This window comes from Gossypium arboreum, chromosome 5 (genome assembly GCF_025698485.1).
Source record: "Gossypium arboreum isolate Shixiya-1 chromosome 5, ASM2569848v2, whole genome shotgun sequence".
NCBI lineage: Eukaryota > Viridiplantae > Streptophyta > Magnoliopsida > Malvales > Malvaceae > Gossypium > Gossypium arboreum.
The window spans coordinates 5,242,155-5,266,979 of record NC_069074.1 but is presented as its reverse complement, the minus strand read 5'-3'; the positions used below and the strand labels follow the sequence as shown (position 1 = coordinate 5,266,979).

General features: G+C 31.8%; 3 protein-coding genes across 6 annotated transcripts; 2 read left to right on the top strand and 1 right to left on the bottom strand.

Annotated features, from left to right (window-relative positions):
* Positions 1-4,017: 4,017 nt before the first annotated feature.
* LOC108452729 (annexin D8) lies at positions 4,018-5,518 on the top strand. The gene is made up of 6 exons (XM_017750527.2): positions 4,018-4,111; positions 4,193-4,338; positions 4,431-4,649; positions 4,725-4,937; positions 5,012-5,092; positions 5,190-5,518. The coding sequence occupies exons 1-6, from the start codon at positions 4,039-4,041 to the stop codon at positions 5,394-5,396; spliced, it is 939 nt and encodes a 312-aa protein (XP_017606016.1). The 5' UTR covers positions 4,018-4,038; the 3' UTR covers positions 5,397-5,518.
* A 1,254-nt stretch (positions 5,519-6,772) lies between these two features.
* Positions 6,773-9,841, top strand: LOC108452949 (RNA-binding protein Y14-like). Its single transcript, XM_017750767.2, has 4 exons — positions 6,773-7,170; positions 8,388-8,524; positions 8,979-9,130; positions 9,483-9,841. Exons 1-4 carry the CDS (start codon positions 6,906-6,908, stop codon positions 9,526-9,528), a joined length of 600 nt encoding a protein of 199 aa, XP_017606256.1. The 5' UTR covers positions 6,773-6,905; the 3' UTR covers positions 9,529-9,841.
* Positions 9,842-9,990: 149 nt separating this feature from the next.
* LOC108452948 (rho GTPase-activating protein 7-like) lies at positions 9,991-23,657 on the bottom strand. Of its 4 annotated transcripts, none has more exons than XM_053028861.1 (23): positions 23,600-23,657; positions 23,065-23,320; positions 21,771-21,815; positions 21,175-21,251; positions 20,578-20,648; positions 20,425-20,503; positions 20,173-20,317; positions 19,941-20,060; positions 19,014-19,091; positions 18,850-18,905; positions 18,700-18,769; positions 18,033-18,120; positions 17,392-17,635; positions 16,866-17,087; positions 15,485-15,832; positions 14,139-14,188; positions 13,804-13,864; positions 13,633-13,716; positions 12,905-13,018; positions 12,656-12,825; positions 11,690-11,759; positions 10,609-10,806; positions 9,991-10,433 (listed from the first exon to the last, which is right to left on the bottom strand). In XM_053028861.1, the coding sequence occupies exons 2-23, from the start codon at positions 23,132-23,134 to the stop codon at positions 10,248-10,250; spliced, it is 2,646 nt and encodes an 881-aa protein (XP_052884821.1). In that variant the 5' UTR covers positions 23,135-23,320; positions 23,600-23,657; the 3' UTR covers positions 9,991-10,247. The 4 variants fall into 4 exon arrangements, with proteins under 4 accessions (XP_052884821.1, XP_052884822.1, XP_052884820.1 ...); XM_053028862.1 differs by having other exon boundaries at positions 21,771-21,807; XM_053028860.1 differs by lacking the exon at positions 23,600-23,657 and having other exon boundaries at positions 23,065-23,592.
* Between the last annotated feature and the right edge of the window lie 1,168 nt (positions 23,658-24,825).

Here is a 24,825-nt window from a genome sequence, read left to right as displayed (position 1 = left end):
TTACAAAATTCAATCATTCCACCCAAATATATGAACGAATTATAATTATTTATAAACTTCACCTTTTTTTTCCCTCCTTTTCACTGTATTTGTACTTATTAGGGATTCTATAAATCTTTATTATTGATTTTTTTAAAGATACTTTCTCCAACCTTTACACTATTTTATTAAAGACGAAGAAGATAAAATTGTAAAATTTGATAAAATGGGCTTATTGCAGCTTAATCTATGAATAGTTTATGGCTATATATAAGTTGAAATTTTAATCTATTGCCAATTAATTTAAAATTAATCGATGCTTAACATGGAATCTAAATTCACAATTTACATTTTAAGTCCAGCATGCTCCTCCTTAGCTTTTGGAGTTTGTTGTAGCTATAATTATGAATTTTTATCTTTCTATTTTACAAAAATTTAAAAATTTTAATTTGTCAGAATTTATTTATTTTTCAAATATTAAAAATTAATTCAATTGAATAATATTGTTAGTTGTTGATATGGTAATTAACAATTCTACGATTTATATGTAATGAATTAATAAAATAAAATAACAATTCAACAATTTATATATAATAATTTAATAAAATTAACAATTTAAGTTCATATTTTTACTAATAATTAAGTTAACTTATTTTTTATAAATTACGAAGAATATTTTTTTATAAATTAAAATAAAAATAATATTTTAATTTTATAAAGTGAAGAGATGAAATTTATAATTAACCGATAAACCTAACTCCTACAGCTATCCTACAATTATAAATCCTGAAGTGCTTATAACTTTATATTGAAGTTTGAGCCTAAACTAATTTTAGGTAAGAGTTATTTTGTTGACTTCTTTTCCTTTCTAATTCTAGTTTTTTATAGGTAAAAAGAATTTTTGTTATCTTAATTTTCATATTAAGTAAATTATTTTATTTTAAAAAGTTAGAGTAATTTAATTTCTATTAATTTTAAAATGATCAATTAAAGATAATTAATTATAATATTAATATCTTTAGTCAATGGTACATATTGTTTATTATTTAATAAATTTAGTTCTCAAAGTTTATACATTTTGTCAATTTGATCTTAATTTAATAAATTTAATTTACAATATTTACACCTTTTGTCAATATTTACATAAAATATATAAATATTAAATATTAAATTTATTATTAGATCAATTGAAATTATGTATAATTAATAATTTTAAAGAAAGATATTGCAAATATCGAAATTGAGGGAGTTCAAAGTTACTGTTTTTTTTTTTTTTGGGTATTTCTAGTTTTAGTTTTTTCCTTTATAGCTCCTAGCAACTCTTTAATATACGGAGTACTTATATAGTACTAGTGTTGCTTTAACCATATACGCATTGATGGTAGACCGAAGTAAAAACAAAACAGCAGCTCATCTTTTTCTCTCTGCCTATTTCCCATGTAAAACATATCAAAGGTTCAAACTGCAAACTCAAACTCCTTCTCCATCCATTTTATTCCAACTTACTAGGCACCAAAACCTATGCATTTTGACTCATCTTCTTAATATATTACTATCAGTTCAGGGTTCACACTCCTAGGTTTGCTCATCAGGAAGAAAAAAAGAAAAAAAGAAGGGAAGCCATTAATAGAGTCTTCGTTTTTCGACCAGTTTCTTCCAGGGAGCCAGCTTTGACTTGAGTGTATCAGATTTCAAAGAGAGTTTCTTTCCTTTTTTGCTGTCTAGGTTTTTGGGTTAAAAGGGAGTAGTAATCCATGCATGGTTTGTAGGTGTTTGGATTGTGAAGAATATTATTGAAGCAGCAAATGGGTTTAAGCAAAAAGTTCATTTGCTTTTGTCTCCTCTTCCCACTGCTTTTGTTCTTGCTGTTTCAGTTAGAATCTTCAAGTTCAAGTTCAAGCCATGGAAGCAGCTTCAAACCAGCTATTTCAGCTTCTTCTCAACAGTTTAAGCCGCCTGTTCTTCAATCCCATGGTAGCTTTGAAGCTGGGAATCATGACCATCATAAAGGTAAAGATGGTGGTGGTGATGATAATCAAGTTTTTGATGATGAAAAGAGAAAAGTTCATACAGGTCCAAATCCTTTACACAATAGATGATTCACAAAAAAAAGAAAAAGAAAAAAAAAAGAGAACATATTAATCCTACTTCTTTCCTTAAAGCTATGAATTTTTTTCTCTTTTATTTTTTTTTTAAATTACTATATTGGAAAGATCATTGGACATGATCGTTTTTGCATGTTTTGTTCATCAGGATTAATTAATGTAATATGAATCCAAACAATCTTAACGCTGCATTTGATTTCTGTTCAAGGTTTTTTGTTTCCTTTAAAAATGAAGCATGGGAAAGAGAATGAGAATAAAGAAGGCAATGAATGTTGTATTGTTGGCGTTGATGGATTTGTTGGTCTATAATGACTGTCAGATGCAATGTTTGTTACGTTAGGTGGGTGTTTTTATCATTTCTTTCATGGCTGTAAAAATTAATTAGTTAGCAATTATGACGATTACGATGCCGTTTTTCTTCTTCGGTCATGGATTTATTCATCAATACTTCCTCCTAACTATACCCTTTTTTTTTGTCTATTCTCCTCCTCCTAATTTTAATTTAATTTTATCATTCTTCTTTTCTTTAAAAAAAAAAAACCTTCTTTCATAAAATCAAATTGAAAACTATAAATTCAACTTTGAATATATACATCTTTTAGAAGAAAAATACAAGTTGATTTCCTTTTTTTTAAGGTAAGAAAGTAAAACATATTGGTTTTGAAGGATAAAAGAACCAATGGCAATGGATTCGCTCTGCCGGTTCTAGCGACGGCCGACGGCAACATATCGACCAAAGTGAAACAGCTTTTTTCTCTGGCCGAATTTTAGCCGACTTTGCATATTTTTAATCTGAGTTTAAGTCTCCTATATAATCTATTTAAGCATCTTTCTGGTGATATTAAGTGTCAGAAAAGCAGCGCATAATAATCTTAAACAAAATTATCTCAACCATTGTCAAAAGAATAAAAGTGCCCTATCAAATTAGATTACAAATATTATTTTAATTTATTAACCCATCCAATTAAAAATAAATTATTATTTACATAGGATTAATATACTAATAATATAAAACTGTTAATTTTGATTTAAACTTGAAAGTTTCACTTGATCAACCAGATTTTATCACGAGAAGTCAACAATTTAAATCCGTTTAATTTGAACTTGAAATAATCAAAATAAATAATTTAAAAGTGATATTGAACTTAAATTAAATCTTTTGTTTCAAAAATTTAATAGAAATAATTCTTATAAACTAAATTATTATTTTGTTTTGATTATAACTTGTAAATGTAATTCTCATGGTCTATTATCATAAAATATGCAAGTTTGACTTATATCATATGTCTTGATAGCAAATTCCAAAACAATAAATACTTAATTGAAAGTTATATTTTATCTATTTATTCTCTAAGTAAAATTATCAAAATACAATACGATGCAAAATTTCAAAAATAATTATATAAAAATTGAAATTGTATTTAAATTTAATGTTTTATTGTACTTTATTTAAAAATCCTAAAGAGAAAACCTCCCGCTTATATCTAAAACTAAAACTAATATGTTCACTTTACTCTAAGGGGTACATTCCTCTTTCTCTTAACACTCTTTAATCCTTCAATTTCCTTCTTTCATTTACTCCTTCATTCAGACTACCTTTATCATCTCATGGTTCTCCTTTCGATTTTTTTTTTTTCATTGAAAATTCAACTTCCATCTTTCGGGGAAAAAAAAAATTTAATTAGAAAGTTTAAATAATGTAATATTCATGCATGTTAGAAGAAAAACTACCTTTGCTTTTTGGCTTCCTTTTCCAAGAATTGCTGTTACAAATAATATTAGAAACGGAAGTGATAAATGATACAAAGAAACTCCACAAAACTCAGAATGCTGCGTTTCTCGAAAAATTATTTTTAATTCCTGAAACAGTAACATTAACTTGCTTGCTCGGTCACTATAAAAAAATGAATGAAGCCCTGAGGTTACTGTACTAGCAGGCAAATACAAGCCCAAAATGACTACAATTATTTGGCCGAAGCAATTCTCTCCTGTTGAAGATGCAGAAAATATCAAGAAGGCTTGTCAAGGTTTCCATATCTATTAATTCAAATTCCAAATTAGTAAGACACGTAATTTAATTAAATTACGTGTGTATGATTTGTTTTCAGGATGGGGAACGGATGAGAAAGCCATAATTTCGATACTTGGACATCGAAATCTGTTCCAAAGGAAGCTTGTTAGACTAGCTTTTCAAGAGATATACCATCAAGATCTCCTCCAGCAACTCAAATGCGAGCTCTCTGGAAACTTAGAGGTTCATGTTCCATTTCAAAATAAAAAAAAAATCTTTTTACGATTTAAATTGCAGTCGCAGATGATGAGTTTTTAATTTTATTTTGAATACAGAGAGCTATAAGTTTATGGACTCTGGATCCTGCAGACCGAGATGCTGTTTTAGCTAATGAAACATTGCAGAAGAGTGATCCTGATTATAGAGTCATTATTGAAATTGCATGTATCAGATCCCCTGAAGATCTCCTGGCTGTGAAACGTGCTTATAAATTTCGCTACAAGCATTCCCTCGAAGAAGACCTCGCTTCTTTCACCACTGCTGATATTCGAAAAGTATGTTTCAAAACTCTGCTACGGCCTTACGCCTCGTATTCCAATATAATTGGTTTTTAGGTTGTCATATTGCAGCTTTTGGTTGGCGTAACAAGTGCATATAGATATGATGGCGATGAATTTGATGAGACAGTGGCACAATCCGAGGCTAGTACTCTCCATCAAGAAATCCATGGAAAGGCTTTTAACAACGAGGAAGTGATTAGGATATTGAGTACTAGGAGTCAAGCACAGCTCAATGCTACATTCAACATCTACAAAGACATCTATGGTCATTCCATCACTAAGGTACCAATACACTTATCATCGATTCAGCAACTACACAAGGCATGTAATTTGCATTGGAACTTGGTCCATTGCAGGGTTTTCCAGGCGGTGATTATTTTTCTACATTGCGTACTGTGATACGTTGCATTCGAGATCCTAAAAAGTATTTTGCAAAGGTAAGAATGCAAAAAAGTTGAGGGATGCTATCATAAATATCAATATGGTGGCTAATTAAATCCTTAAATCAATATTGAAAATTGATTGGTGAAGCAGGTGTTACGATCAGCCATTAATCTGGAAGAGACAAATGAAGATGCTCTGAGTAGCGTGATCGTAACTCGCGCAGAAAAAGACTTGAAGGATATAAAGGAATTGTACCTGAAGAGAAACAACATTTCAGTTGATGAAGCAGTTGCGAGAGAATGGTCCGGGGACTACAAGACCTTTATTCTAGCCTTATTAGGGGCAGACCAAAATTAACATCAACCTCTATCCTACTTTGGTTCTAAAATTATAGAGTGGGTTAGTTTATAGACTCATTTACTTAGAAAGTGAATAAGGAAATCTTTGCAATAAAGTTTGGACAAGTTAAAAGGAGTAAAGGGAGATAATGAATACACTAAACAAAATGTTTATTTTATATTAGTAAGTAAAATTATTGAAGAGTTTGTCAACTTAACTTTATAATTTTTTCTCGAAAAATAGAAAATTCTTTAAAACAAAATTAAAATTAAAGATTATTGATAAATATTTTGATGCAAATAATAGTTAAATAAGTTTTATATTTAATGGATTCATTGGTATATATATTTTGCATTAGTGCATCCACGATATTACTTCATTAATGTTATGAATAAAAAATATTATTTATTTGTTTGTTAATAAGGTGGTATGATTAAATTTATTGATTCACTTTATGATTCTCTAAAACCCAACCTATCCAAATATAGACAGAAAATAATTGATCTCTTAGAAAATATCATCGGTTTAGAAATAAGTTAAACTTTGTGAATAATTTTATCCATCTATTTTAAGTTTACGATATATTATTTTTATGTATATTATATGAAAATTAAATCTTAATAATATTATATGCAAATATTAAAAATATTTTTTATGTTTAAAATTTTAATTACAATATATGAAATTAATAAATATTAAAAAATAATATATATTTTAAAAAATGTAAAACAAGATTATGAAAAACTTTAACAAAATTTAATATGCATATTTGGAATAATGTTAATATTATTAAGGGTGAACAAAATTTAATTTGACTAGAAAAATTAAAATTTTTTCAATTTTAAGTTAATCAAATTGAGTTATTCGAGTTATTCAATTTTTCGAGTAAACTCAAATAAATAATTTAAGTTTTGAGTTTGAGTCAAATTGAATTTTAGAATTAAGATAATTCAAATAATTGATTAGTGTAATTATCCCTTTGGTATCTGTCAATTTTGAAAAATAGCAAATTAGTTTCTCTCAACAAAATTACAAAAATAATTAAAATAAATTTTAAAATTTAAATATTTATAAAAATTCCAAATTATATTTTAAAATTTATTTATAAATTAAAAACTAAATTTTCTAAAAAATTCTAAACAATATATAAAAATATAAAAATTTTAAAATAATAAATTTGGAGATCTAAATAAGTAAATTAACAATTCAAATTTATCATATTTTTATTTTTATAATGAGATTAATATTTAAAAATTATATTCACTTAATTTTAATTTTAATTTTATTTTTTATTCAAATTAGAAAATTTTAAAATAAAAATAAAATAATAAAATAAAACTTATGAATAGATTAATTCAAAATTATTTTACTCATTCCATCATTTCCATTTCATTACGGATAATGAAACTTAACTTCACCCCTATAAATATAAAAACCTCGATCAGCTTAATCCTCCCTGGCACACCCACGAAAATTTACACATTCTAAAAGGGAAACAAACAAATATACGCGCGTACAGATCACCGGATGGCGAGCGGTGACGTGGAGGCCGTGGATTTTGAACCGGAGGACGATGACCTCATGGACGAGGACGCCGCCGGCGATGCCTCCCCTCAAGCTCCCTTGCCTAAGCTCAAGTCCGCCATCACTGGCGCCGCTTCCACCTCTCTTTCTGCTCATAAGAAGACCAAGGGTCGTGGCTTCCGTGAGGACGATGCTGACCGCCACTCCCGTCTCGCCTCCCGCGACTTCGAGTCCCTCGGCACTGACGGCGGCCCCGGTCCCCAGAGATGTTAGTCCCTTCACTAAACCCTAATTTTTCTCTCCCTGTTCACTTATATTGTTTCATTTTGTTTGATTTTCTAGGGTTTTATTCTTATTTTTTTTGCCCTACAAAACAAGATGATTACGAAATTGCTTTCATTTTTGCTGTATGGAAGTTACTCTTAATTTCATAACAAAATTGGGTTTGAAATTAGTTGGGAATTGGATAATTTTCGCTTAATGCTGAACCTTGAGCGGGTTTCTGATTTTTTTCTGGGTTATATGAAATATCTTCACTCTCGGAATATAATGTTAATTTTTCTACTAATTATTTATTCACTACCGGTTGCTAATAACACGAATTCAGAAGCTCTCCAGTTCATGATTTATTAGGTTATTCCAGAATCAGACTTTAAAAATGATTCGTTTTATGGACTGTTTAAACTTCCTAACCTTTTGAATGTTGGATTCCTAACCGCAACTTCCTTGACTTATTCAATGTGGATAGTTTCTAACTACGTTGTACTTTATACGAACCCTTAATTAAGGAGAAATGCTTTATTATCTTTATATCGAAGATCTTTAATGATGAGTTTGATATGTTCATCTCGTTCAAGAGACTAGAACAAAGTATAGTGGACGATTCTTAATGAATTTTATGGCCCACAGTTTACGTGTGTCCCACAATACTAAGGTGTATTTGTTTGTCAGATGGTTAATATATCTAAAGCGGCGCATTTTTAGGCTTGGATATTAGACATAATCAGTTTGTAATTTCCAAGAAAATTAGACATAAGTCGTTTGTAATTTTTGGGCTTGGTTATTAGACATAATCCGTTTTTAATTGTTTTCCAAAGTACAATAGGAATTTGTATTAAGAATTAGAGAAAATTAAATAAAAAGTATTTAGCATCTTATAGAAATTCCTCTTGATTTCAGAGGATTTTTAAAAAGTGGATGTATATATATTCTTGGTTGATCGTTGAGGTTCATTTTGCTCCATTACCAAAAGCATGGTACATTTTCTAAAACCAAACCATACTCCATTAGATCTATCTGGCAATTTTAAAGTTTGTGGGCACCCTTTTGTTTCCTGCTTGATGCCAATGTAACTCAACTTGTAGAACATAGTAGATAAAAGCAATCATTGCAAGAATAAAAAAATAATTTTCCTTTATGTTTGTGAAATCTTGTACTCTTCTTCTCAATGATAATATTCGTTTATTCTCATTAATAAATGTGCAGCTATTGAAGGATGGATTATTTTGGTCAGTGGTGTACATGAGGAAGCACAAGAGGATGATTTGCACAATGCATTTGGTGAATTTGGTGAGATCAAGAATTTGCATTTAAATCTTGATCGTCGCACTGGATTTGTCAAGGTAATCAACTTAATAAATTTTTGCTCACTTTATGACCATTATTTTGTGCAATGATGTACTTTTTAACTTTTGTTTTTGGTGGTCGAACTTTTCACATTGCATATTTTTCTTATGTATTCATGAGTATGCTTCTGCATGTATATATTGTATTGTATATATTTTGTCTATTTATATCTGTATGTTCAATGTTTATCATATTGCTTTGCCCATAGAGAACGTTGATTCAGTTATACCGCAAGACATCAAGCAATTCAGTGCTTCTAACCATTTTTTATTGTTACTTAAAACTAGCTCGACACATTTTAATGTCTTTATTTCATAGCATTGGACTATTGGTTGAAGATAAAAGAGACAAATGACTATTCTTTGACAAACTTTTGAATTCTTTTAATGTCTTTTCATAATATTGTGTATTTTTGTTCAAGTAGAATTAATGCGAGTGTTTCTAAATTAGGGATATGCATTGATTGAGTATGAAAAGTTTGAAGAAGCGAAGAATGCCATATCCACGATGGATGGAACAGAACTTCTTACGCAGACTATCAATGTCAATTGGGCCTTTAGCAATGGGCCCAGTACTGGAGCCTTCAAAAGAAAAAATTTACGGTTTGTCTCTATTAATATGCTGCTGAGTTTGGGTTGATACTTAAATATATAAATTATAAATGGTGAAAGGATGATCTTCGTTCAACCCGCCTGAACTTTTTAAGTTAGATGGATTGAACCATTTAGTTCTTGGAATTGAAGCAACCGAAATTTGAATGACTTGAGTCTAAGATGACCTGAAGCAAGAAGCAATCTACCCTACCTAAGCACAACCCAGCTTAACTCAAACCTAGATGCCAAGTGCCAATCATGCCCGAATCTTGAAACCATTTTTACTGCTGCTTTTCCTTAGGTGCAAAATGAGTATACGAGGGGACCTAACAATACCTTTTTACCTTGTAAAATTTTGCAGATCGGGGCGATCACATCGCTCGAGGAGTCCCAGGAGAAGATACTAACTTGTTTAGCTCTATATTGAGGGCGGATTATAACAAGAGAAGATGGTGTTGAAATTTAATTTACTGAAAACCCGGATTTGTATTTGTTTTCGGCTGATGAGTGATGTCTTATTCCTCTTATGGTGGCTCAAATCTGAGCGGTGATTGTGCTTGGTTTTACTGGTGCGGCTTTTTGGCGTTTGACGTTTGACAATTTGAAGTAATGCTTCTTGCTAATTGTAATTTTTTTTATTGTTTCTATGATATACTGAGACATCTTTTTGTTGGTAACCTATATACATTTGGAATTATGTACGTTTTTTTTTTTTTTAAATTCTGACGTAGTGTTTGGCCATAAGAGCTGATTCTATGACCAGATAAAATTCTACCAATGAAAGCCGCGAGACAGTGAGTTGACATAGGCTCAGCCACTTCGTATGCATGTTGGCAGTCTCTAATGATAATACAAAATAGCGCTCAAAATGGGAAAAACGTTTTATCTTCAAAGATATTCGTTCAGATACATACATGCATACCTCCTAAGCTCCATATGCTATCCACAATGTTACTGGTTTTCTTTACAATGTCCCATAAAAAATTTAAAACATTCTGATTACAACTCCGATCACCTTCACAAACCAAAGGGAAAAAAAGAGAGTAAAAGATAAGAAATGAGATTACATGCAACAAATTAGGATGTACAACAACACGAGACAACATTGCTCCTCCAGATTCACTGGCTAGTTCCAAGGGGGTGATGATGATGGTTTGTATAAAAATTCCTGAGAGGATGTTCCATAGTTCAGATCAAGATTGTGAAGCTGTTCTATCAGTTGGGAACGCCTTTCCTTGAAAAAGTCGAGACGTGTTGTTAATTCTACCAGAGCCGATGAAGCTGCTGACGGATGTCTTGTATAATCAATCACCTGCAAATCATAGCAGATTCAGTATCTACTAACTATTCTATACAATAGTTGATCAGGTATAAGCCAGATTGTTCGTATGATTAGATTCTGATACTAGTTTTCCAATGGTCAAATTTTAAAAGTAGGCAAAAATATGTCACCTACAGAATAGAAACAAGCAAACAGTCAGTGTTACCTCTGCTGCTCTTGAAGTGGATGGGACAGAGGCAGAAGTAACCTCATCCATAGACATATTTACGGACAGCTCAGTACTTTTTGAGTCACTCAAGCTTGTCAACTCCATAAATTGCTTTCGTGTAGGCTGCTTGCTGCTGTTTCCAACTGCCAATTCCTGTCCTTTTACATTCCTCCAGTCTGGCCCTAGCAAACTCTCCTGCAAACAGTTTTTAAAATGCACATTTAGAGTGGATAAAATGAGGACCGAACATCAATATATATTTAAAGTGATAGAAGTAGAACGACCAAGAAGACATGGAGAAAGAAAAACATAGCAAGTTCAAAGGAAATCATAGCACAGGTACTGATGCGGAAAAATTAAAAGTACTAACACCGTTCTGTGCTCATCATCAGTTAACTTTCATTGTCATCACCAATAAAACTCCTTAATCCATGGCAAACATAAGTTGGACAAGCATCAGTCAATTTTACATGCAGAGAAAACATCTCCAGAGCAAATGGCTTACTACTTGAAAATAAGTATAACCTTAATGAAACAAAGTTTGGTCAAGGGGGAAAAATAGCACAAGAAATTTGTACACTAAAAAGCTTAATTCGAGCACGAGCATGTAAATTGAGTAATCAAGCAAGCTTGAATATTTTGATTTATCCCAAGCTTGAGCTAAGTTTCATGTTGAGCTCAAGCTTCACGTTATTAGAGCTCAGGTTTGCTGATTACAGCCCTAACTATATTCTCCTACAAAAAGGTATCCTCTGTAAGGTGAAACACAGGTACTCATGAACAAACACATATATAATTCAGCAGTATTGGCTCATCAACATTCCAACAATAATGACAAACAAACATTATGATCGTTTTCATGTCCAAGAAGAATATAAAAGGACAAACAGCCTTCAATGTCCCAATTAAACTAGGTCAAACGGCTGGGCTAGGCTGATTTATATTAATACTACGAGAAACAAAATAGTAAAATGATGAAAGCCAGCATGATCTAATTCTTAGAATTTATCCTCAATGAAATTTCATTTCAATCAACCAAGACGCATAGGTTTTTTCCAAAAACATAATGAAGACGTACCTCTGTTCTTTGTTTCCTTTCATGATTAACAAAAGCAAGGGTTGTATCAAAATCTTGCTGAAGAAATCTCCTACAAAAATATACACATTTTAAGCACAAGGAAAAGAACTCAATAATAAAATTATTGAGTTTCAACTCTGTTCTTTGTTTCCTTTCATGATTAACAAAAGCAAGGGTTGTATCAAAATCTTGCTGAAGAAACCTCCTACAGAAATATACACATTTTAAGCACAAGGAAAAGAACTCATACTAAGATTATTGAGTTTCAACTCTTCAGCAGACAAATATTATAAGCATATACTGTTTACCATTTTGGGTAGTTCTACAGTGCCTAGTAAAAAGTTCATAAAAAATGATAAAAACAATATATAAATCATCAATCAGTAGAAACCCTTCAAAATCACCATATTAGATGTAATAACTACCACTTCAAAACAAAAAACAAAAAAAACCATTTATACCCATCCAGTAAAAGATTTCTTCCTCTCCGAGATTTGGTTGTTTTTTTCTAAAAACATCTGGTAGTAACCACATCCCTTCCAAACATCAAACCAAGCCTAATCAGTAATTAGCTAGTATAAAGATGGCTCTCCTCCCACACTACACTAAACAAGATCTGCCTATAAGAAAGTCTATTTTTCAAGATACATAAGAAGTCCATCTTCTTAAGGGCTTGAATTCACCTTGACAGCCAAAGAACTTCAAAAAGACCTTGACTAAAATTATATGTTGGGTTTCAGATCCTCAAGAGGTAGCTCGAAAGATAACTCCTAATGCAAGGAACTAACATTTGGAAACAAGTCAGGTGATAGGAAATTTGAAATCTTAATCCAGTACTGAAATATGTACTTCAATTGGTTCCTAGATATCAATCATTATAACCTCATGAATCTGCCATGCAATGCTAGTAAGTTTAGACAGAGAAAGCTTAGGAATCAAATGAACAGAAAGATTCCAATAACTCACTGTTGAGAATTATGATTTTGGACATGTTGGTAATGGTCACATGCATCAGATATGGAACCATAATGATGCTGCCGTTGCTGATTCAGCTGCTGGTGGAGTTCTGCAACTTTCTGCTTCAATCTAGCCACATCAGCTTCCGCAAGAGCAATCTCCTCAAGCTCAGCCCTCGTCTTTACATCAATTTAAGTTATAAGAATGAGGAATGCTAAATTTATAAAAAAGAACAATTCTCTTGAAATCAGTACCAACCTTGGAATCCATTCCGCGGGAGTTAGGAAATTGTCCTGCTGACATGCTCAATCCAACTTCAAGGGCAGCTCTAAGATCCCTTTCAGCTTGCAGCTGCTCTTGCAATCTACAGACCTACATAGTAATTTACAGGTAAGTAGGAACACAAATTTAGGAACATAATTTTGAAGAAAAATCATTTCTTGGAAAGAAAGAAGATTGATGTTTGTTCACAGTTACAGATTCTGCACAATACTTTTAGTTCAAACAGTATCCAAACTATTACCCTCATAATTGTTCTGTGCATGCATAGTTGCAGAAAATAAATTCAAAGTATCTATTTTTAGGTAAATGCAAGCCACAAAACCGCCTAGCATGACCATCTGCAGAGTGATTTTCATCCAATCTTCTAAGCAGCTTTTATCAGTTCAAAAACCCTCACTTGCCAAAGGCATTTTTTATTGGATGTATGTACGGAACAACTGAAGAAATTTGCAACTTCATGAGCCTGTTGTGTTGTTAGTATCCAGAAAATTTTAAGACCTCCTCCAATAGAATAATTAGAATAAGGCAAAATATATAGAACTAATTCCTCACTAAAGCAAACAAGAAATATATAGAAATGGGCCTAAGTAAAGCACATAGTACTAATCCAAAATGATCACAAACAAGAAATTTCTAAGACTCAATTCCTTGCCGAACATGTAATACTAATATCTAAGGAATAAAAATAGGTAAGAAAGAAATACATCTTGCTCAAGTGCCAAGCGACGTTCATGCAATGCTTGTTTTCTTCTTTCCAAGCTAGCTTGTAAGATTGCATTTCCTCTAGCCTACAAAAATAATAAGCAATCTGTCAGTGGAGACAAAATCTATTTCTCTGGTCAAGCATATTATGATTTCAAAAAGGTAGTGCTTACCTCTTTTGCAATACGATGTTGAAGATCATTCTTAGTGATTTCAAGCCTCTGTATAGCAAGCCTAGAAGAAAAAACACCAAATACATCAGATGTAAGATATTTTTAGACAATTTCAATATAAGAACTCAACTGCACACTGTTTTAACAAAATGGCATCATGCAACACTATCAAGTTAAAAGTAGTAGGCAGATTTTAAGATGGACTAAGATTCATGCTTGTGCTAAGCAAGAATTGCAAAAACACAAAGCCTGAGTAAGTTTTCAAATGCAGAGATACTAGTTAAAAGAAATCCAAATAATAAAGCAGAAAGCTATAAATGTAATGAGTAACTTACTCTTCTTCACCAGAAGAATCAACAGATTCCATTGATGGTGTCTTTCTGGCCTGTATGACAAAGCAAATGAAGATTCAAGTGAGTATGGTTTTCCTCTGTCAACAGAAACTGTAAAAATAAGTAAAGCATCTCATTGCATTTCCGCATGAAACCAGAGCACATATACATCCACCAGCAAAATAAGGTACAACATTCAAGATGCACATATGCTTTACCGAGGAGCACAGTAATAGTTTGTAGAAATAGGCTTGTTCTGTTATATAGTCCAAATAAAAGATTGCAAATTATCAAAACCAAGTCATATATGTAAATTATAAATTTCTAAGAGAGGATTTTCATTAACATTTCTTTGCTAGTTGATGCAGCAGTAATATTTGCTATTTGAGTGCATGAAAATGAGCAGCCCTCCAAATAAGTCCAGACCCAAAAGAGTCAGATATGCAAGTCATTCAAATACAATTTCTAAGAAAAGAGAGGATTTTCATTAACATTTCTTTGCTAGCTGATGCAGCAATCATTTATGCTATTTGATTCCATGAAAACGAGCAGCCTTCCAAATAAGTCCAGGGCCCAAAGAATCCGCTAAGAGCAAATTTTTACATGAAAGAAACCAGTGAACAACATTAAACGAGAACAATAAACGCAATGTCTGGATGGTTTGGAGCTTTATCTATTGAATGATGGAATAATTATGGCCTCGACATTGTAAGCGCTATGTTTGTTTGTTAAGCTTTGCATGCAGGGTTTGTCAAAAACAATAAAAGAAAAAGAAAGAAAATAAATTGTGAGTCATGTGATGGAAATCCTAGAATGTGGCACTGAAACACAAAGCAATGAAACTAGAACAATAAAACACTACTTCAAAAATAAGTTTTTCTTGTCTCCTTCATTATGTGTTGAAGCTAAATGACCCACAAACATTCTGAGAACAATAAATGCAATGTCTGGATAGTTTGGAGCTTTATCTATTGAATGATGGAATACTTATGGCCTTGAAGTTGTAGGTGCATGTTTGTTTGTTAACCTCTGTAAGCAGGGTTTATAAAAAACGATAAAAGAAAATGAAAGAAACTAAACCATGACTTGTGTGATGGAAAATCCTAGAATGCAGCAATGGAGCACAAAGCAATGATACAAGAACAATAAAGCGTTTTTCTTAAGACTGCTTCAAAGAAAATTTTTTCTCATCTCCTTCGTAGGAAAGTTTATGAAGACATAGATCTTACCTACGTTAATCAACCATATTAGAATCAATTCAGAAAGTGCTTGAATAAACGTGACATGTCTAGTGCATGTAACTGAGAGATCCTTGCAATTACATAATGCATCATAAAACGGTAACTCACATTGCTTCTTCCCCAAAATGTAGATCTCTTTGCGTTAATACTGGAGCCTCTAGCTTTACCAACTGGCTTCTCAGTAGAAGATTCAAGTCCAGGCACCGATACAGGATGGCCAGGATGCATTGAAGACAGAATCTCACCCATTGATCGGTAAGATTCACCAGTAGGTAACACACTTGGAACATCTATCTCATTAATTGGATTTTCATTTCCTTTATCTTGCCTGCCATGTTCCTCAAGTTGAGGGTCAGGATCTCTCATCTGCAATGGATCTGCAGATAAGCTTGAACTCTCAGCCTGAGTATTATTGTTTCTAGGGGACACAACATCTGAACCATCATCCCCAAATGCCTGTACACAGAAAATGGATTAGTTAAGGGATTATCACTCAAGTTCTCCAACAACCTATAACACAAAAACGGAAATGCTTTCCGATACATAAGATTTTACAAACTCTTTTTCCTTCTTAAGGCAACAAAACATGATTAATACAGTTTACGTTATGAAACTATTTACGCTGAAGTTCTACTAATTAAACTCTTTTTCCTTCTTAAGGCAACAAAACATGATTAATACAGTTTACGTTATGAAACTATTTACGCTGAAGTTCTACTAATTAAACCTCACTGTTTTTCATGACATAGAGATGATAAAGCCAGTTAAAAACTACACACTCCAGCTGAAATCACTCGAATTCTATGAATAGTAAGCCCTTCCATATCTTCATGGATTTTCAATTTATCCTCTTTGAAATTATCATCAAATGAAGCCATCTAAAAACTACACACTCCAGATGAAATCACTCAAATTCTATGAATAGAAGCACTTCCACATCTTCATGGATAATCACAAGCCCAGATACTTCTTGCTTGTATGGCATGAAAGAGAATCTCAAAGAATCAATATGAATGATTCCCAGCAGTAGAGGATGCACAACAGAACAAGAAGATCAAATGTTATTGCGTATGAAACCCATCAACTTCCCAAGTCCAACACATCAAATAATTCTTAACTACTTTCCGCATCCAAGATATCCAGATATCATTTCTTAACATTGATCATTGCAACATCATAATAGTTCTCCTGTAAGTCATTGCATGTTTGTGCAAAGGTTTCCATGGGATGGGTCAAGCTGACATAATGAAAACTTGAGCTAAACCTTAGCCAGGTCTGACATGGCCCAGCAACCAGCCATTCGTATTTTAAATTAAAGAACTTCATTTGTTAATATAAAAAAATAACAATATCCTCAGGCCAGAATTGGGACTAAAGAGTCATTTCCAAGCCCAGCGGGCCAGGCCCCTAACCGGTTGACAATTCAAGTGTGCAGCCATTGATGTATAATCCTTATGTTTTTATTTTAGAGAAAGGGGATAAAAGGAACCTTGCAGTCATAGAGATCACTGCCCGCATAACCACTGCTTTCACTTAATTTCCCACTGAGAACACGTGAAGGATCTTCATCTGTGTCCGGACTGGCTTCATTTTCTGCATCATGGTAGCCATTGTCTTTCATATCTGGATTTTCATCATCACTCGAATCTTCACTACCACTATTGTCAACCCGAGAATCAGCTGATATAGAACATCTTTGTAGATTTTCATCCTGAAACAACAAAAATAATCACACAAATAGGCCATATGAAAGGAGCTCTAGTGTACAGGTTTATTGCAAAGGTTAACAATATTTAAAACTATAATGATGAGAAAGAAATTTTAGCAATCATAAGTTTGGATCAAATAATAATTCATGAAATGACATTGCCATCACATTTACTGCAGTTGTACTAGCTTGTTACTATTACTAAACTCATTCAAATCAGAGGTATAATTTCAGTCAGCATAAGAAATCATAAAGCATTTAGATTGATATCCCATATTAAACAACAATGAAGCTGGTAGCATCTTACATCAAAAATATTCTCATACTCCTCCAAAAGGGTTGCAATGATGGCTTGAGCATTATTAGCAGCATTTGCAGCAGCAAGAAGCTGCGCAGAATTATCACCAGTAGCATCAAAGTCATCCTCCAACTCACATTCACCAGCTAATAAAGGGCGTAAAAGCAAGGGGGCCATGCAAGCAGCTACAGCAGATGGAGTCATTCGATTCTCATTAGAATGGGATGAGATTGTATGCATCATCTTCAGAATCCTACAAAATGATGCATATCAAGTTAACAACTTCAGAAATATAAATATATTACTAAAATGTTGGGGAAACTGAAAATACTTCAATCAATCCACTGCCACCGTAAATGCCATACTTTCTTATCAAAGAAAGTGAGATCAGGAAAATAATCTTTTCTGCATTCATCTCTAATGTCTCATGTCTCATGTCAACAAGATGTCTACAATTCATGCAGTGTTCACATTATCAAATAAATAAATAACAAAACAAATATTTATTTTATAAAATGCATAGTTTTCAAAAAAATTAAAAACTCAATCATAAGAACTTTTAATCACAGGAACACCATAAAGCTCAACAGAAGCAAATATGTGGGAAAAAGTAATAACATGTAATGTTAGAAAGTGACAGGGAGATGTACCTTTGTAACAGGCGACGGTTTGGTTCAGGAAATGTCTCAAATATCGCAGAGCACATTGCACTTATCCGAGCTTCCTTCCGATCAATTTCTTATCCAATGAAAACAGAAAGCAACAGTATTAATTATTACAGAGATGTTTCCTCTAATACAATTATGAAGAAACAAAAGAATCAAAGAACTATGGGGACAGAACTTTATGCTTAACATAATGAATATGATATATTATACAGTATAGCAGCTGCACAAGTGCACCCCGAAAAGATGTACCAGTTGCACCAGACTGGAATCAAACAGAAACCATAAAAAGCTGATGAAAAATTATATTTCTTAAAGTTCAAAAGCATAGAAGCTTGTTCATTCAAGTCCAATCATTTCATGCACAAAAAAAGAATTAGAGAGTGACAGTGTGAATGCTATTCACTCTAGGCTAGCATGTCAATATATCAACTCAGCACGCAATAACTCATAGGTACAGGGTAAAGCGAGCATGTGAAGCATCATAACTTCATAAGCCAAGATTGTACTTTTTGCTTTAACTATACATATAATGCACCAAATTTTGCCCCAAGAATACACACATCTTAAGAAGGTATTTATAAAATTTGTTTTAAAAAAAGCACACATTCAGAGAAAACGTGGAAATAAGAAAGCAAAGAGTTCAACATACTGTAAGCCTCCAACAATGCAGTACAGCAGGATGCAGGAACTGGGGATGAGGGTAGCTCCCTTAGAACATGCTGTGGATCAAACAACTTTCATGACTAAGGAATATGAACATGAATCTGATAATAAATGATATAATGACTGACAATGCTACCTTTACACAGTCTCCCACAACATGAGCATCCTCATCAGAACCAAATTCAGTCTTGCCTATGTTATGAAAAGATGACATGTAAGACAGCATTTGAATAATTGAGACCCAGATATACAAATATGCAGATGTGCTAAAACAACAATCAATTTGAAATGAAGAGATACCCTGTTCATATTCTTGAACTCTGCGATCAACCTCCTCAACATCTGCAGACTGACGCAGAATTCCCTCAACTTTAGTTCCTGTTGCAGAAACAATATTATAAGTGAAAAGAAAATAGTAATAAAGAAGCAAGAAATTTCCCAGTTTGTTCTTCCGCTAGTACTAAGTTTAACAAGCTCAACCAGCTCATGAAGTTTAAATACAAATCCTGACTACTCTAACTTGAAGGAAAAAATGCAACTTGTTTCAGAAATTTCCCAGTTTGTTCTTCCAAGATGACAGCTCAGAAAATCTAACATAGAATGAGGTAAAAATTAATAAATTATCAAAAGGATGTTTGTGCATAACTTTCCCCTAAGTTCATCAAAATTTCGCATTACAACTGAAAAAGCAAACTGCTAAAGGATCTTAATTTTCAACGCACGGGGAGGCCTAGGACCCCATGTTACACAAAATAAAAAATCAGCAGCCAAGTGGGAAAAGAAAAAGGAGTAAAAAGGATTTATATTGCCAGTTTCATTTTACTCCTAAGTAATTTCGCTTAAAGCAACACCGATTTTACAGGAATTGCAATCTGATTATTTGTGCATGCATGGGTGACAGCCCAAAGCCACACAACCACTTCTTTCAGACTATTTGCAATCTAATAGCATGCAAAGAGAAAACATAAATAACACAAATACTTACAGAAGCATACAGTTTTACTACATAAAGCTTGTACTCCTAAGCGCTAACAAAATGGATGGTCAGGCAGCTTGCCTAATGTTAAGATCACAAGAATATAACCTCTGGATGCTTAACAAAACCAATTCCAAAGATTAAGAATACACTTTTCTAGACAACTGTCCATGAGAAAAACTTCACTTTCCATCAGTGGAAAAAACAGCTCAAGTAACAAAAGTAATAATCAATTTAAAATCATCATTTACCAAACTTCTCAAGAAATCGCAGAGCTTTCTCTAGGAATGATGGGGTCCCGTCAATATCTTCAAGCGCAAGCAAAATTGGTCTTCCAACAACCAATGATTTAGCAGTGCGTTTGTCTCTCCCTAAGAAGAATGCAAAAATCTAACAAAAATAAGTAAAAGAAATGCAGAAGAATAGGTCAAAAAGGAATGATGAACATCAAATAAATTTAAGAAGAAACTACGGGGAACAAACATTGATGGAATGACCCTTCAATTGTATCAGTTGTGTCACTTCGGAAAATCCCATTGTGTCCCATGACAAGTGCAGCACTTGGTGCTTGTGTAAGGGCATGTTCTAGAGCTGTCTTCCACTCATACAAATCCTCTGATGTCTCTGCCTGAATTTAGCAAGTAACAAGGTATTAGCATCTTGAATTCAAATATGTCCAGAGAAACAAATACCTAAAATAATAGCCGAAACAATAGTCAATTACACATGATACACCTTAAGAGTGAAAGCCCGTCCATCACGCCCATCAGGAAACAACACAGTCAGCAACTTTTTATCTTCTCTAACAACAACACTGCAAACAAGAGGAACTATAAGCAAGACATTTGTGACAAACCATAATAGAAAATATACAATGATTATCCACACCTTCCGGAATTGTTCAGGTCAATACCCCCCAAAGTCAAATTAACTTCACCACCTCTTTGTGGTAGGGCACTCTGCAAGAAAATTAAAGCAATAAGCATTTGTTTCAATTAACTCATGATTTGTTTCAATTAACTCATGAAAGCAAACTTTTAATGAACATTCGAAACATTAGAAGGCAATGATCAGATTGTCCTTCTCTCTTTTATAGCATAGCACATCAAGAAGTGAGAAAATCTAAAATAACTGTATCGCACGGTGTTACATACAATCAATCATATCCTAATCTCCGTATTACATGTACAAAATCCTGAATGATTTAAAATATGCCATTAAACCATTCCCACAGGTGAAACATTGAAAAGACATGATGTGTGCATATGCATAAAAAGTGAGGGAAAGAAACAACTAAAATATTGAATATGATACAGCACCAATAAACATCACACAACTATGAACTTAATAATCAGACAACAGATCCTTAACACTAGCATGTATTGGCAGTATGTAGAAATTAAAAATCAGTAGAACAGAAAATTAGGGAAATTATAAGCCATATTATAATTTACTAAAATTATGGAAACAGTGGTAAGCACTAACAGGATCACTTTTGAAGAACACCAGGGAAGTGCGTGTAAGGATAAACCATCTCTTCTTCCAAGACTTCCAACCGATCCCTGCAGAAGTTCAACACAAACTTAAAAAATAATTTTAGACAAACTATTTTGATATCTGAATCAAAGAATAAACATAATCATAAAAGCAGGACCCAGACATCAGAATAGGCGGTTAAAAGTGTATCGGAAAAAATTAATGCAGATCTCAATTTTAACAAATATTAATATGAAAGATGGATGTCCTCCGAAATTTAAAGATAATGGAGTAAAAACAAGATTCTTCACTTCAAGAATGCATTGTGCAAAATTAATACTGATACTACCACTAAAGAAGAACAAACACTTGAACATGGTTTACCAAGAAGACAGACATACAAATATGTGCGTCCCAAATAAACAACTTGCTTTTCCTTATCTTTATAAATAAAGACAATTATTCCTTCAATAATTAAAATAAATAGATATAACTATTACTTATACATGTACAAGATATGGACATGGTAAACTTTTGATGCAAGTTATAATCATGAAAAGAATTTAAAGATGGTGAAGGAGACAGCGATGAAAAACTTTACAAACCTTTTGAGGATATGAAAAGAGGGCCACTCTTGAAAACCTGTGAAACTTCACATGTCAATCACCAAAAACAAAAACCAAATGTCTATTATAAAACTAATTATACTCTTGCAGAAAGAGATTTTAATCAATTCAAGGGAGCAGATACAACACGTGCAGCATTGGAGGTAAGTCTAAAACTCAAAATTTTAATGTTACACTATCAGCTAATCCTATGCTAATCTCTCAAAAATGAGAAACTACAGATTGAATTGATTAGACAATGATTATTGCTAATGGACAAGGTTGTTTTTCTCAAGAATTATAAACTACCTTATAGTTGTGCCAACACATGGATTTACCAGCTGATATTAAGATGTGACTACAGAAAGGAAATCAATTCAATGTCATACAAAGCAGCTTGGAAAATATATTACATTGTGGACAATAATTTGAGGCATTCAAAATCCGTAAGACACTGATATCTCTAAGACACAGTGGAAGAAGATATTACACTTTACATCTCTCAAAAGAAATGTAGCAGTGGGAATGGAATGAAGTGCAAATTCATATATTTCAAAAACATATATTGGCCAAATTTCCTATCTTCCTCCACAATTTTTTTTTTCCTTATCTCATGTGATCTACCCATCTTGATTTCATTTAATTTTACACCATGCTTTTTAAGTCACTAAATATATACTCAATAGTATGACAAATTCTCTTTGTAACACAACAAAAAGCTGATGTTGCATGATCGTCCAAGCCCAATTAAGGAGATGGGAAGAAAGGATTTGAGTCATGCATGCCGTTATAATTTTTGTAAGGGTACAAAATTCGTAAGCTTAAAAAAAGTTATATATTGAAACAAGGAAAACACAAATTTTAGTTTAGCTATTTACATAGAAATTTCACAATTAAAATCTCTAGTAAAATTTTAAATGCTTCCAGTGACCTCTCATATGATCAGAACAACGTTATTAACCTATGTATTTCAAGTTTTCGAAATTCTGGCTACAGCAATTCTCTTAAACGCATTTCCTTCTTTCAAATTGAATGATATTAATATTACTAAAAAACAGCTGAACTGAAGTTCAATTTAAAAATCTGAAAAAATAAAATAACTTCTACCAAAAATAGTAATGTAAACCCTTAATCAAAAGTTCATTACCTATAACATCATTATCAATCCAAAAAAAAAAAGCACAAAACAATAGAGATCCCCAAAACTTCCTTTTTATTCACATTCCATTTACGCAGAAACAAAAACAAAAAATAAACTAAAAAATAAAAGAAAAAAGAGTAGAAAATATGTTACCGTGTTTGAGGCTCCCCCTCTGGGCCGCTCGAATGCCGCTAACGAAGCCGACATTTTCGCAGATTAACATTGAAATATACAATCAACCAAAAAACAAAGTACCCAAAAAAAATTCCTCCGCATTTCAACTTCTCAGCGATTCACTCGATGTTGGACATTGAGTCAACACAATAGATCGAGAAGTTAACTCGAATCGAGGCAAGATCCAAAAGCTTAGGGCAAATAATAAACCAGCCTTTAGGCTTAGGGTTTTTCCCTTTTCAAAAAGGAAAAAAAAAAGATTAATGGAACAATAAAGAACAATCAATCACCAACCAGAAGAACTACCACACTCCATAAATTTAAAAATTATTTATTCACCTAAATAATACCTTTCACCTCTATTTTTTTTTTTCTGTCAATTTTTTTAAAATTTAATAGTTTATAAGTATATAACAATATATTTTTAAATTTTATTTATTTTGGATTAGATAGAAAGCAATAGTGGTTGTCGTAGTAATATGGAAATCTGAGAGAAGGTTTGCTTTCCACTTACTTCACTGGTTTTGGAGAGATAAAATAGTGAAGGGGTACGGTTGTCTACACTCGGTTTTAGACTTATTCCAAACTAAATATATTTTGTATTGTTTTTGTTACATTTAACATTTAATTGCGATTAATTCAATTGATAAGATATCGCAATTTTCAACTAAATTGTAAAAATTAAATAAAAATATTATTTAGTATAAAATTTAATATTTTAAATAAATTTTAAAAAGCTTAATGATGTAAAAACACTCAAATTTTTTAAAATATATTTTAAATCTCTACTTTTTTACACTTATTTAGTTACTTAAACTTTCAAAATTAATTAAATCTCTACTCTTTTTCATTCAATTGGATACTTGAACTTTCAAAATGCATTAAAAAACTCTCTAACTTTTTAAAAGTAATTAAACCACTACTTTTATTAAAAATTATAAAAATTAAAATCAATAAAAACTACAACTCTTATTAAATTTTAATAAAAATTCAAATAGAAAAATATATATATAAATTGTAAAATTTTATAAAAATCATAAAAAATTTATAAAATATATAGAAATATAAAAAAATTATAAAATTTTATAAAGTTGTAAGAAAATTATACAAAATATAAAGAAATATAAATTTTGTAAAAATTATAAAAAATATCGTATAAAAGAAGTATCTTATAATTTTTTATAACTTTTTTTCATTTTTGCCACATATCATCTTATATAGCGATAACGTAATGACTTTAATTGAAAAAATTAAGGGTTGTTAATTTTTATTATTTTTAAAATTTTACTCTCTTTTTTCACGCTTTTATAAAAATTCTATTTTTAATAAATTGTAATTTTTATATTTTATTAAATTTTAATAATTTTTCTAAAATTTATTGTTTTTATTTTATAATTTTTTCTAATTTTAATAAGAGCATAGGCTTAATTGTTTTTTTTATTTTAAGGATCTTTTGTTGCATTTTGAAAGTTCAAGTATCAAATTGAGTGAAAAATAAAAGCAGGGATTTTTTGAGGGCCTTTTTGATGCATTTTGAAAGTTCAAGTGCTTAATTGAGCACAAAAAAAAAGACAAGCTTAATTAATTTTTTGAAAAATTTGAAGACTTTTACATTCTTAATATTTTTAAGAACCATTATTAAATTAGTATATAAATAATAAGATGTGAACATGTTTCAAACTAATAAGAGAAATCACGGATGAGTAAAATTTTAATTTCAAAAAAATTATTTATTTCAAG

What these genes read in the sequence shown, in the direction of transcription:
- LOC108452729 (XM_017750527.2), top strand. Translation starts at nt 4,039, where the DNA reads ATGACTACAATTATTTGGCCGAAGCAATTCTCTCCTGTTGAAGATGCA. An exon ending in CCACTGCTGATATTCGAAAA is followed by an intron (nt 4,650 to 4,724) that starts GTATGTTTCAAA and finishes GTCATATTGCAG; the next exon opens with CTTTTGGTTGGCGTAACAAG. An exon ending in CTAAAAAGTATTTTGCAAAG is followed by an intron (nt 5,093 to 5,189) that starts GTAAGAATGCAA and finishes TTGGTGAAGCAG; the next exon opens with GTGTTACGATCAGCCATTAA.
- LOC108452949 (XM_017750767.2), top strand. Translation starts at nt 6,906, where the DNA reads ATGGCGAGCGGTGACGTGGAGGCCGTGGATTTTGAACCGGAGGACGAT. An exon ending in CGGCCCCGGTCCCCAGAGAT is followed by an intron (nt 7,171 to 8,387) that starts GTTAGTCCCTTC and finishes ATAAATGTGCAG; the next exon opens with CTATTGAAGGATGGATTATT. An exon ending in TTCAAAAGAAAAAATTTACG is followed by an intron (nt 9,131 to 9,482) that starts GTTTGTCTCTAT and finishes AAAATTTTGCAG; the next exon opens with ATCGGGGCGATCACATCGCT.
- LOC108452948 (XM_053028861.1), bottom strand. Translation starts at nt 23,134, where the DNA reads ATGTTAATCTGCGAAAATGTCGGCTTCGTTAGCGGCATTCGAGCGGCC. An exon ending in TGAAGGGTCATTCCATCAAT is followed by an intron (nt 20,061 to 20,172) that starts GTTTGTTCCCCG and finishes CATTCTTCTTAG; the next exon opens with GGAGAGACAAACGCACTGCT. An exon ending in CCCGCGGAATGGATTCCAAG is followed by an intron (nt 12,826 to 12,904) that starts GTTGGTACTGAT and finishes ATTGATGTAAAG; the next exon opens with ACGAGGGCTGAGCTTGAGGA.